Source organism: Pantherophis guttatus, chromosome 7 (genome assembly GCF_059756535.1).
Source record: "Pantherophis guttatus breed Tessera chromosome 7, ASM5975653v1, whole genome shotgun sequence".
Taxonomy (NCBI): domain Eukaryota; kingdom Metazoa; phylum Chordata; class Lepidosauria; order Squamata; family Colubridae; genus Pantherophis; species Pantherophis guttatus.
Genome location: NC_142069.1, coordinates 34,122,212 through 34,135,927, shown reverse-complemented (window position 1 = coordinate 34,135,927; position 13,716 = coordinate 34,122,212). Strand labels below are relative to the sequence as shown.

The window sequence follows — 13,716 nt, the reverse complement described above, 5'->3', positions numbered from 1 at the left end:
TGTGGAAAAAGGTCTGGTTTAATGCCATCTTTTGTTAGTACATCTCTCAGATACTGTATTTCTTCAAGGTTTGCTTTTGGTCAATTTTCAATGTCCTTGAGATTTTCCACCGCTACCCCTTTTGCAGAGAGGCCCAGCCTATTTAAATGGTTTTCCCCCAGTGACTGATGGACTCAGGTTCCAGGGGAAGGTGGTGGGGGATATCCCAGTTGCTCTGTTGCATGGCTTGTGGATGCTCTGGCTACAGCCTCGAATCAGAAGGTGGCTGGAACCCTGGACAGGATCAGGCCCATCACCTTCTTGACACTCCTGCCATTCATGGAGGAGTTGAGGGTGTTGAAAAGAGTCAAGAAATGGGTAGAGTGCTGCCATGAAGGCCTGCCTCATGGCAGTAAAAGTGGTGAAACATCACTATTTCTTTGCATTTATTGCATCCACAGAGTGCTGCCTGTTGGCCATGTTTAAGGTCACCTGGTCCCTCCTCAGGAAAGAGGGCTCAAATGAACATTTATAGGGCAGAGGAATTTGTCCAGCACCTGATGGATAAAACTGCTTGAATTCATTCTCAGTTAGATTCCAACTGTGGAGCAGGTCCATTGGAGATGTCCAAGGAGCATATTTATCCAGTTATCTGGTAGCACTTTGACCCTGTTGGACTTGAGGAAATATACAGGGTCCTCAGGGCTGTTAGTGCAGATACTTGTTTATTAGATCCTTGCCCTCCTGGTTGATAAGAGCCTCCAGGAGGGTGACTTTGGCTGGTGAGATCCAGGAGAAGAGCATTTTCTGCTATAGTCTCCAACTTCTGGAATATTCTCCCACCAGAGGTGAGATCCACCTCCATTCCTGGACTTCCAGAAGAGCCTAAAAGCTTGGCTCTGCCCCTTGACCTGGGGCCCCAACTATGTTAGGGGTAGCTGGCGAGGTAGAGAAGATTCTCACTCCCAGGTTGCCCATCATCTTGATTCTTACCTTTTAATTTTTTATTCTAATTTTAGCACTTTTATGATATTGTAAGCCACCTAGAGTCACTATATTAGTGGGATGGGTGGCATAGAAATTTAATAAATAAATAAGTTTCATATTTAAGGACCTGACGTTTCCTAGTACCAGTTTTAACTGGTAGTTGTGTTCTTCTATGGTGATCCATACAAGAATGTCATTTGTGTATAGCACTGTTGCTTGAATACCTACCATCAATTTTGTAAAGCATGATAGAAGATTTCAAAAGCAGAATACAGTATAACCCAAAGGAGATGCATTGAAAGATGTATTGACTGTGTCATATTACATTTACATTCACCTATGTATCTGGGTGTGTACCAGAACTGAAATTATTTATTCAAAGATATTTTGAAAATATCTTTGTACCACCATTTCTTCTATCACAATGTCACAATGCTCTCTTTGCTTTTGTTTGTTTGTTTGTTTGTTTCATTCAATCATGTCTGATTGTTGGAGATTCTTGACAAAGTTTTTCAGAAGTGGTTTGCCATTGCCTCCTTCCTAGGGCTGAGAGAAGGTGACCAGATCAAAGTCACCAAGATGGTTCTGTAACTAAGACAGGACTAGAACTCACAGTGTCCTGGTTTCTATCCTGAAATCTCAACCACTATACCGAACTGGCTCTCGGTTTATTTTCTTTGAATATACTAGTTTAATTATTTTAAGTTCAGGCAAATTCTCAAAATCCATGTTTCTTGCAAACAATAATCATATAATAGGTCCCCTTAATCTGAAGTTTATTCTTCATTATAGCAAATAATTACTTTTGCTTCATTTCTGCTTTTGCTTTTGTTTTCAATACTGCTTGTATATTGTGCATTGTATGTGTATCTCTCCTAAGAGTAATGGATGAATTCTTGGAAGTGTCACAATCAGTGGTGGGTTGCTCCCGGTTCGCACCGGTTCACAAGAACCGGTAGTAAAAATTTCTAGTAGTTTGGAGAACCGGTAATAACATTGGCTGGCCATGCCCCCGAACCGGTCCCCGGCCCGGTCGCCGCTCGCTTACGCTGCCAATCTCAACAGAGGCTTTTTTTTTTTACTTTTAAAAGCATTTTTTCTACAACCTCTTTGGCCGAAAAAATGCTTTTAAAAGTAAAAAAAAAAAAAAAAACCCTCTGATGATTGCGCAGCTCAGCTGGGATTGTCAGAGGCTTCTAAAAGCATTTTTTTCTGCAACCTCTTCATCCGAAGAGGCTGTAGGAAAAAAATGCCTTTAAAAGCCTCTGGTGATCCCAGCTGAGTTGCCTGATTGTCAGAGGCTTCTAAAAGCATTTCTTTCTGCAACCCCACCCAGTCACACTACCCCCCACCAAGCCACGCCCACAAAATAAGCCACGCCCACAGAACAGGTAGTAAAAAAATTTAGATCCCAACCCTGGTCACAATATTATAAAATACAACTTTATGCTCAGTTCTGTTCCTAAAATGCATTTTCATTAACCATGGAGGATTTTTTTCTGTAATAATTTATCAATATATTGATGATATCGATACAGTTAATTACTTGCAAACTGTTATATGTTTTAGGACCATTATGGTGCTTCATGGATTTAATAATAGTCTTTTTACATAATACATAGGTTTTTTTTCATTTCAACATGAATTCAATCCACTCACTGCGTCTACTGGATTATTATATGATTGTACAAAGTTATTGGATAGAAGTCATTTTTTTGTATCCATGATCAACTGCTAGACTGATCTCTGCACCAGTAACAGTTATATAATTGATTTATTGTTGTTGATTAAGCCTATGAAGAAATTATCTTCTTTAGATTCATGCTATTTTTAAAATTGTTTTTGTACTTTTGCATATTTCAGCCATGTATTATACTTTCTATATTTATGACATTTTGGCCATTTGCTGGGCACTATTTACAGGTATACTTCCTTCCCACTTTATTCTTGCCTATAGTTTGCCTTGTTTTGAGGGGTTAGGGGTTTTTGTTGTTGTTTTGCTTTCTGGTTTCTTTGCTAGAGCCAAAATTATATTTCTGACTGGATCTGCTGGTATCATTCCATAAGTCTTTATTACAGGTGATGGTGAATAATGGACTATGAATTATCAGTAATTAACAACTATGGGTGAGCAACTTCTGCTCTTTGATTTATATCAGTAGCATTTTCTATGGACAAATTGTCCTCTCTAAGTAACTGGTCCTCCATTATCTTGTTCCTTATTCCCAAATTATTTGATCTTTGAATTTTCAGAAGCTTCAACTGCTATAGAATACAATGGTCCAAGTAACTTTGGGCATACCACATATGCCCACGTATCACCATTGCTTCCCAGGTTGGAAATATATCTGCACAATGCCTGCATCAAGGCCTTATGTTCAACCATGTTACTTTAAATATCATGCTGTATGCATTATATTATAAATAATAAGCCTTGTCAAAATAGTGAAACCAATAATATTTACAAGTAACCATTTTCTATACAAATAGAATAGAGAGTTAATTAAAATAATGTTCCACCAGGCTGTCTAGGTATATTTATTTTAGATACATATAATCCTCAGATGGACAACTCTAGGTGTAAACCAGACAACTAGAGATTTTAACAATCAGCCCTATCCCCCCGTGTTTTCTTCACTTCTGCTAACACACCTTTGTTACTTGGATGACATTGACTCAAAGCAGCGACGATGCATACCAAACACTTAACAATATATTCCTTAACCTATGTAAAAGACAAAGTTTCTTTTCCTCACCTACTTCAGAGACAGGTGAACCTCTCATTCCAGCGAGTGCATCAAGTATTTAAGGGCATTGGTGTCTGTTGGAGTTACTGCATCCTATGGCCTATGCATCCCAGCTCACATTTCATCTGACCCAGCTCAGGGGGAAAAAAAAATCTTCAAATGCAGTTTTGCTAACATGCTATTTTATAACACTCAGGAGTTGCTGGGAAAGCACAGTGTACCTATAAATCTGATATGGAACTACTGAGAGATCTACACTTAAATTTCTTATTGCACTTCCTTATACATTAAGAAATCAACTCTCCCTTGCCACTGCCTCTATAGCAGACTATCAGGAAAATATTTTACAAAGACACATGCACACAAATATATCTTGCCAGATGCAAAGGCTGTAGGATGGGGGTGGGGGTGGAGACAACTGCAAACTAATATAACTCATACAGTACACAAAGCCCTGTGTAAGATATTTCACTATTGGCAGATTTGAAGCAGAGAAAGTGCTCATTGATAAGCAGTCTGTATTTAGTTATTGGCCAATTCTGGCCAAGCAAAGTTTGACTAAAGATTCTTGTTCATCAAATTCCAAACCTCAAGTACTTGGATAATGCCACGCTGAAAATATTTTCAAACTGTAGATTGAGAAGAAAAACTGGAGGAACTGAGGATTTGTTTTAAAATGTACTGGGACTAATTGGCAATTGGGAAGATAGAAGATGTGACAGAAATCATTAACTTTAATAGCTGAGTAATCTTTATATCTACACCACATGCAACATAGTCCTCCTGATTATACAGACATTATACCAGTGGTTTATTGCACATTTTGTTGGTGTTCCATAAGTACAACCAAAATCCAGCATTACTCCGAGCTTGCTGATGCTGTTCTATGCTTACTGCTTCTTACATCTTGTCTGCGCTTTGCATATCGTTCATCCAAAAAGAAATCACATGATGGATATGTATGTATTTATGTACTGCCGAGGCTGGAAATACTTGTTGGAGTTCCTGTCAAATATGCCAAAATGATTTGACTGTCTTTGACATAAATAGCATGTTTGCCTTTTAATGTCTTAATTCTGTATTTATAATTACAACGTATATTTATTTTATTTTATCCTCCCTCCTAACTTCTCTGGGTGACAGTTAGAATACAAACTTAGAAAGTATAGCTTCTGTGTCTTTGAGATTTCTGAAACTCCTCCTAATGATGTTTATGACTACAAGCCACTTTGGTAATTGCCACTGAAATGTTGAACTGTAAATCTCTCAAATAAATAAATGGCTGTAAAACACCCACTATGATGCAGTGGGTCAGAGTCTTTGAAATAGTATTCTCTATTAGGTTAAAACACTGGAGGGTTTTATGGAGTAATCTTAGTAAAAATATCTTTTTTCTTCATTATCCAAATTACTCACCATCGCCAAAAAGCTGTAAAATTGCAAGATCCACTTGCCGCTTCCAGCCAGAATTCTTCTGGATGGCAATGCCGTAGCCAGTAGAAGCAAAGACCTTTCCACTGCCAATTGTCACTAGCTTGCAGCCTTCATCTCTGCCAGCCATATAGTTTAGCACAGCAGCATCATAGATAAAAGCATCCAGTTTCCTACAGAATGTCAAAAACCCAAAAAAGGGGAAAGAATAACAGAAAAGTGTACAAAATCAAACCACTGTTTAGAAATCAACTGTGAGAAAGAATGAATCCAGGTAATACAAATATTTATGCAGAACTAAAATTTGAGTAATCATGGGATCAATGCACATGTTTCCAGCATCTTTCAGTCTTTAAAGATACCTTCATAACCCAAGCAAGAAAACATCTTCCACTTCTCTCCATAACTCAAACCTGAAAACATCTTCATTCACTATAACATATCCCTCCTTAACTATGAAAACCAAGTAGCAATAATTCGGCAACATGCCTAGGAAAAGTACACAGTGATTAAAGCAGTAAAGCATACCATTTCCCAATCAAACAGCTGGAGAGATAGTGTTAAGCAAAATGTAATTACTCAAATTAGATTTGGCCAAGACCCCTGCTCTTGTGAAGAGTCCCATGAGCATCTTTAAATATGACAAGTGGTTGGAGATCATGTTATATCTCAATATAAGGGCAGAAATGTAAGCTGTATATTGCCCAAATAATCTCATCATGAAGATGAAAGTGGTACTGAATATTTATAGACAGACAACTTCTGTCACCAAATCTATGATGAAGATGGAGCAAATCATTCTGTTTATATTTTTGAGAGTCTTCAATCCCTGAAAACAGGGATTTTATTCTGGCATTTTCTTAGAGAGTCAATTTCTTGAAAAATATGTAGAGACCAGGAAGGGAAAGACCTTCTTCATCTTTCCCCATTTTTCTTTCTTTTTCCATCTCTTGTTTTAAAACAACCCCCTTGTGCACTAGTGGTGGCACTAATTTCTCTTTGCCTCATTTAATGGTTAATCTTCTTGGAAGAGTGTGCCCCCAAAATTCATGAATGTTTGTGGGGCGCAGATTAAAGGGGAGTGTTTGATATTGCATTATTTAATACTAGCTATATTTTGACAAGTTGTTGAACCATTTGACTGGTTCGGTTCACATTTTATTCTTATTATTCACATATTTCTATAAGGTTTTCATATTTATCCTAGTAGGACACTTGGCTATAAACAGCATAAAACTCTTAACTGGGCCATAAAACCTGGCCCTGCTTTTGGTCTTTATTTCATCCCAGCCCCCTCTTGCTGGCAGCTTGTCAAAGAGCTGCTTGGTGGATTGCTGTGGAGTGCTAGCAGAGTGGGGAACGGTGCTTCTAGTAGTCTGCCAGTGAGTTCTTTGATAGGTCTATTTCTCTCTGTAGCTGCCTCCTCCTCCTGGGATTTTTCCCATGTGCATATATGTAACCGAGGAAGGTATATTTTTCTGTTCATGTTTGTGAACTGTATTTCACATCCTAATAACAATGTAGTGTTGTGGCCAAAATATTTATCTATTTTAATTTATAAAGTGTGTTGTTCTTTGAACAGATGCAATGGACAGTTTGCCCAGGATCAACACCAGTAAATTCCCCAGTACTTCCTTATTTTGTCTTCATTTCACTGTGTGTTCATTGTTTCATACTACTGATCCTCTTACTGCATTTGACTTAAATGGATATAAATATTTATCCTTCAAAGTTTCCTCATATCTCCTCTAGACAATGGTGTGGAATGGAATGCATACAATAATTTGGGAAAAGGAATATTTTGAAGAAGTGAGATATCTGAAGAGGTAGGTTTATACAGTCAACATTATTATTTATGCTAAATTTGGAAGGCAGCAGTCTCACCCTGTCTTCAGTGATGATAAAGCATCTTGCACCGATCTTTGGTTGAACTTCACCATATAGGCATGCATCAGTTCGTAATTGTTGCGAATATTCCTCTCCGTACTGCCATTGGGAACTGTTCCAAAGCGGAAAGGTGGTGAGAAAGCATTTGGATTTTGGAACTATAAGAGGGAAGGAAGGAAGGAAGGAAGGAAGGAAGGAAGGAAGGAAGGAAGGAAGGAAGGAAAGAAAGAAAGAAAGAAAGAAAGAAAGAAAGAAAGAAAGAAAGAAAGAAAGAGTCTTTTAGTAATTTATTTGAGAATGGATTATTAGATTGCCTGAATTTAAGCAACATTAATATTAGAAGTTATCAGTTCATAACTGAGGTCCATACATGAAAAGGCAACTCTCTTTGAAGTCTTTGCTGCTGAGGTTTATAGAATAAAGTATCATTTTAGTGGAATTAAATGAAGAGGGGTTGCCCATATAGCTACTGTGCGGGGTGGTGGGTTGGTTGGGCGCAGCGGAGGAGACGAGAAGGGTAACCTAACCGGGGCTCCGGGTGGCGATAAAAAGGGCAATTCCATCAATGTGATAAGTGGGAGGGGCAGGTATGGCGGACGCAGGGGGCCACATCAAGTGTCGGGGGTGCACATGCACTGTCTTCGACTGATTGCACACTCCGGCCCCCCAATGCGCAACTCGTGTCCTGGGCTGTGCAGAGTCTCAGGCCCAGGGTCCACGGCTGATGTTGTGTAATGCCAGGTCGGTGGTTAATAAAGCCCCCCTCATTTGTAATCTTATTTCGGAGGGGGGTGCGGACCTGGCAGGTATTACGGAGACCTGGTTGGGCCAAGAGAGGGGGGGTCCCCCTCGTCGAAATGTGCCCGCCAGGTTTCCATGCATTTCATCAGCCAAGGGCCCAGGGGAGGGGTGGGGGAGTGGCGGTGATTATTAGGGAAAGTCTTTGTCCGAGGGAGACCACTGTTCCTTAGATAGCCGGATGTGAGTCCCTTTGTGTGAAGTGGGGCCGTGGGGTGCAGATGGGTTTGCTGGCCACATACCTGGCTCCCTGCCATGTGGCAGCGACCCTGCCTGAGCTACTCGACGTCATTGCCGGGGTGGCGGTTGATACCCCCAGACTTATTGTCATGGGGGATTTCAACCTTCCATCTGCGGGTGAGGCGTCAGAGGTGGCTCGGGAGTTCATGGCTTCCATGACGGCCATGGACCTGACCCAGGTAGTTCAAGGCCCCACTCACATAGGGGGACACACTCTGGACTTGATTTTTATCTCTGGTCAGTGGTTGAATGATCTTGGTAGAGGGGATCTAGACATCAAACCCTTGTCATGGACAGATCATTCGCTCCTCCACCTGGACTTTCCTACCGCTTTCCCCCATCGCAGGGAGACGGAACCAACCAGATGGTTCCGTCCCAGGCGCCTGATGGACCCCGAAAGGTTCCTGACGGAGCTTGGGCTGTTTCCTGAGACTCTGACACACGACTCGACTGAAGAGCTGGTGGCCGCCTGGGAAAGGTCGGCCGCTGGAGCTTTGGACCGCGTCGTGCCTTTGCGGGCTCTGACCCGATGCCGAACTCAATTGGCTCCTTGGTTCTCTGAGGAGCTGAGAGAGATGAAGCGTCAGAAAAGATGCCTAGAGAGCATTTGGAGGACTAGTCAATCCGATTCCGACCGGACACAGGTGAGGTCTTATATCAAGACCTACCTAGTGGCGATAAAAGCGGCAAAATCTAACCATTTTTCCGCTCTTATCGCATCTGCAGAGAACCGCCCAGCCGCCCTGTTTAGGGTGACCCACTCCCTTCTTCGGGGGGGAGTGCGGGAAGATCCCTTGCAGGGTCGTGCTGAGGATTTTGTGCAATTCCTGCACGATAAAGTCGCTCGGATTCGGGAAGGCTTGGACTCCGATTGGATGAGTCCACGGGAGGAGACGAGGGCAGGTCTTGAGAATGTTATCTGGGAGGAGTTTGATCCTGTGGCTCCCAAGGATGTGGACAGGGTTCTGGGTAAGATTAGTGCCGCCACGTGTTTATTGGACCCGTGTCCCTCCTGGTTGGTACTGGCCTCCCGGGAGGTTACACGAGGCTGGCTCCAGGGGATTATAACTGCTTCTTTGAGCGAGGGTGCCTTTCCTGCTGCCTTGAAAGAGGCGGTAGTGAGGCCCCTCCTCAAGAAGCCTTCCCTGGACCTGGCTGAATTAGCCAACTATCGTCCGGTCTCCAACCTTCGTTTTGTGGCGAAGGTTGTTGAGAGCGTGGTGGCACAACAGCTTCCCCGACACCTGGATGAAGCTATCTATCTGGACCCGTGCCAGTCGGGCTTCAGGCAGGGGCACAGCACAGAAACGGCATTGGTCGCGTTGGTGGATGATCTCTGGAGGGCTCGGGACAGGGGTTGTTCCTCTGTCCTAGTCCTATTAGACCTCTCAGCGGCTTTTGATACCATCGACCATGGTATCATGCTGCGGCGGTTGAGGGGGTTGGGAATAGGGGGCACCATTCTGTGGTGGTTCTCCTCCTTCCTCTCCGACCGCTCGCAGTTTGTGTTGGCAGGGGGACAGAGGTCGACCTCGAGGCATCTCACATGGGGAGTGCCGCAAGGGTCGGTCCTCTCGCCCCTCCTGTTCAACATTTATGTGAAGCCGCTGGGTGAGATCATCCGTGGTTTTGGGGTGAAGTGTCACCTGTACGCTGACGACACTCAGCTGTACATCTCCACCCCAGACCACCCCAACGATGCCCTTGATGTGATGTCCCGCTGCCTGGAGGCCATGCGGGTCTGGATGGGGAGGAACAGGCTCAGACTCAACCCATCCAAGACCGAGTGGTTGTGGCTCCCGGCGTCCCGATATAGTCAGCAGGTGCCATCGCTGACTATTGGGGGTGAATCTTTGCCCCCCACAGAGAGGGCTCGCAATCTGGGTGTCCTCCTGGACGCACGGCTGTCTTTAGAAGAACATATGACGGCCGTGGCCAGGGGGGCCTTTTATCAGGTCCGCCTGATTCGCCAGTTGCAGCCCTTTCTGGATCGGGACGCCCTGCGCACAGTCACTCATGCCCTTGTTACCTCCCGGTTGGACTACTGTAATGCTCTCTACATGGGGCTCCCCTTGAAGAGCACTCGGAGGCTCCAACTGGTCCAGAATGCGGCCGCGCGGGCGGTTATGGGTGCTACCCGTTGCGCCCACGTGACACCCCTCCTGCGCGAGCTGCACTGGCTCCCAGTGGTCTTCCGGGTGCAATTCAAGGTGTTGGTTACCACCTTTAAAGCGCTCCATGGCATAGGACCCGGGTACCTTCGAGACCATCTTCTGCCACCAATAACCTCCCACAGGCCAGTTCGCTCCCACAGAGAGGGTCTCCTCAGGGTGCCATCGGCCAAGTCATGTCGGCTGGCGACACCCAGGGGGAGGGCCTTCTCTGTGGGAGCCCCAGCCCTGTGGAATGAACTGCCCCCGGAAATTCGTAAGATTTCTGACCTCCGGGTATTTCGCTGCGCACTCAAGACCCTATTGTTCCGCCAGGCTGGGTTAGCAATATAATTTTAAATTGGATGTTTTAAATTTTTGGGGTTTTAAATTAAGCCAAATTTATTTAATATTTTTAAATTATTTTAAATTGATGTTTATTCTGTTTTTTAATTAGGCTGTACACCGCCCTGAGTCCTTCGGGAGAAGGGCAGTATAGAAATAAAATTATTATTATTATTATTATTATTATTATTATTATTATTATTATTATTATTATTATTACTTACTTACCTACAACAACTGAATCAGAATCATGAGGCTTGATATTATTTATGTGGTAGTATCATTCTATAAATTTTCATCAATTTATATCATTTGAGTAATGATATAATGCAGATGATATAAATTGATGTAATTGATTTCCTCCACATAATAATAATAATAATAATAATAATAATAATAATAATAATAATAAATTACAGCAGAAATGTATCTATTGCATGCAAAATTCATTGAGTTTTAATGTTCTGCAAGGAGACAAGTTTCTAAATTAAAAAAGCAGTACTGTACTTTAGGCATCAAAATGATTAAAATAAATCAGCTGCACTTGCAAAGACATAAAAGATACTCTACCTGCAGTATATTTGGCTTAAAACTGACACAAAAAATAATTTTCAAACAGTAAAATATTTATGGCAAATTATTAGGGTAGGATGAAACAGTGCTTTGATTCAAGAGCGCTTCAATTGAATCATCTTGACTCACTAATCATAGCCCAGACTTGTTTCAAAGCAGCAAATCAAATTGGGTGGCTTTGCCCATTCAGTGATTTGGGGGCTGTTACAGATAATGAAACTTCCTTCATTCCTATATGGAGAGAATGCTTCTGAGCGTTGGCATTGCCATATTCAATATAACATATTCAACCAATCAATTTAATCTTTCATTAACTCTCTGCCTATAAGAGTTCTCTTAGGGTGGCAAAGTTAACATTCCTCTAGGCTTTAATAATTTCCTTAGCCTTCAAATTCTTTAAGGCAGCTGGTCACCATCCTAATGCAACATTACAAGATCATTTGAACATAGCCAGAAGTCAATTTTGTTTTCAATATTGCAAATCTGGACTTAAGTCTGATGTTACTTGTAAATTCTACATGCTTGGTTAAGTCTCTTAAAAATTAATAAATATGTGCCAGGGTACAAATCACAAGTGCTAATTGATTTCTGCTTTAGGTTATATCGTATTCTTAAGTATTCCTATTTGTTCTCTGATTATTGTGTCATATTGTGTGTGATTATGTTACTTGCTTATATTGCCTTGGAATAAAGTCTTAAGTATTCATATTGGTATGTTTATTGTTTTCAAATCCAAAAAAAGCTGCAGAATCAATGAGCCAAACCTGCTGAGATGGGAATCAAGAAATACAGTACTAGATAGATTTTTATCCTTATCTGACATGGTTCACCTTGTATCCCAATGTTCTTTCTGCCCCTGATAAATACATCCTTTAGAAAACTGGATGCGATATTGCAGGTGTGATCTTACCAAAGCTTTTTAAAGTGTTATTAACCCTTCATGTGATCTTGATTCTATCCCTCTGTTAATGCAGCCTAGGATTGTGTTGGCTTTTTTAGCAGCTACAGCACACTGCTGGCTCATATTTAAGTGATTGTCCACTAGGGTGCCAAGATCCCTCTCGCAGTTACTACTATTGAGCCAGGCATCACCTCTTCTATACCTATGCATTTTATTTTTCTTGCTTAAGTGTAGAACCTTACATTGAATTTCATTTTGTTAGATAGGGCTCAGTTTTCAAGATCCTTCTGTATTTTGGAGTGTTGGCTATTCCTGCCAGGTTGGTGTTATCTGTAAATTTGATGTTCCCTGTCTATTCCCTTATCTAAATCATTTATGATGATATTGAAGAGTACTGGGCCTAACACAGAGTCTTGGGGTACCCACTGCTACTCCTCTCCAGGTAAATGCAGTTCCATTAAGGATTTCATGTTGAGTGTAGTTGGTCAGCCAGTTACGAATCCATCTGATGGTGATGCTGTCTAACTAAGGAGTAGATTTTGATCTACTTTATCAAATGCCTTACTGAAGTCCAAGTAAATTATATGCACAGTATTTCGCTGGTCCACTAATTTGGTCACTTTGTCAGAGAATGCAATAAGATTTGTCTGGCATAGTCTGTTTTTGACAAACTCATGTTGGCTTCTGGTTATGACTTTATTTGCCTCTAGGTGTTTGCAGATTCATTGCTGGATTATCTTTTCCAGGATCTTTCCAGGTATTGATGTCAGGTTGATATGTCTGTAGTTTTCTGGATCCATGTTTGTTTTTCTTTTTTGAAGATGGAGCCGCATCATCCCTTTTCCACTCCTCTGGTAGTTTCCTGGTGCTCCGGAAACTTTGAAATATATGGTTCGATAGTTCTTAGATCATATCTGCCAGCTCCTTCAGAACCTTGGGGTGTAATTCATCTGGTCCTGGTGATTTGAACTTGTCTAGAGTGAGTAGGTGTTCTCTTACAATTTTCTTGTTCATTGGTACTAGAAGGGAGTGTGGTTTGCTCTTATTTTTATATACTAGTGGCTTGCCCTGTCAGTGTTGCCACTAGTACACAAAAATAAGAGCAAATCATACTCCATTCTAGCACTGATGCTGTTACCTACTTTGGTAATAAAATGTCTGCAAGAAAACCACCAAGCTCAGAGGAGAATCAAGGACCACTTAGTTCAATCCTAAACTACAAATATTATCTTATACTGATATGGAAGATGGCATGAAAACAACACCAAATTGAGCTCTGAGCTAGGAGTCACAAAATTAATATTAAAAGGTAGAATTATGCCAGTTTATTAAGTAAATGAAAAAGTTCTTCAGTACTGCAGAAATATTTTGCATGGCTTAGTAGCACTTTTTGCCAATGTAGAATCAAACTAATAATGCAAGAACTGAAATTTGTTTAACAGTGAAACTAGACAATATTATGTAAAATAAAAGAATGATGGGCCAAGGCAATCAACACACAAAAAGCTTCTAGTCTTTTGAAATGGTAGATGTACATAACAACATATATATGAACCATCCACTTTTGCTGCAGAAAATGTGGTCTGTATCTGTATTGCTAAAATTAGAACTTTCTAAAATAGATTCAAGTATATGGATTTTCATCCAAAAAGATACTGTTTTTGTGGTTACATCAATC

General features: G+C 41.4%; 1 protein-coding gene across 3 annotated transcripts in view; it reads right to left on the bottom strand.

Moving 5' to 3' along the window:
* GRIN2B (glutamate ionotropic receptor NMDA type subunit 2B) overlaps positions 1–13,716 on the bottom strand; it is a 367,937-nt gene that overhangs the window by 54,221 nt on the left and 300,000 nt on the right. For all 3 annotated transcript variants that reach the window (XM_034402725.3, XM_034402727.3, XM_034402726.2), the window contains exons 10-11: positions 7,029–7,189; positions 5,130–5,317 (exon numbers count right to left, since the gene is read on the bottom strand). In XM_034402725.3, the coding sequence (XP_034258616.1) occupies positions 5,130–5,317; positions 7,029–7,189 (349 nt within the window). The remainder of the gene's footprint in view (positions 1–5,129; positions 5,318–7,028; positions 7,190–13,716) is intronic.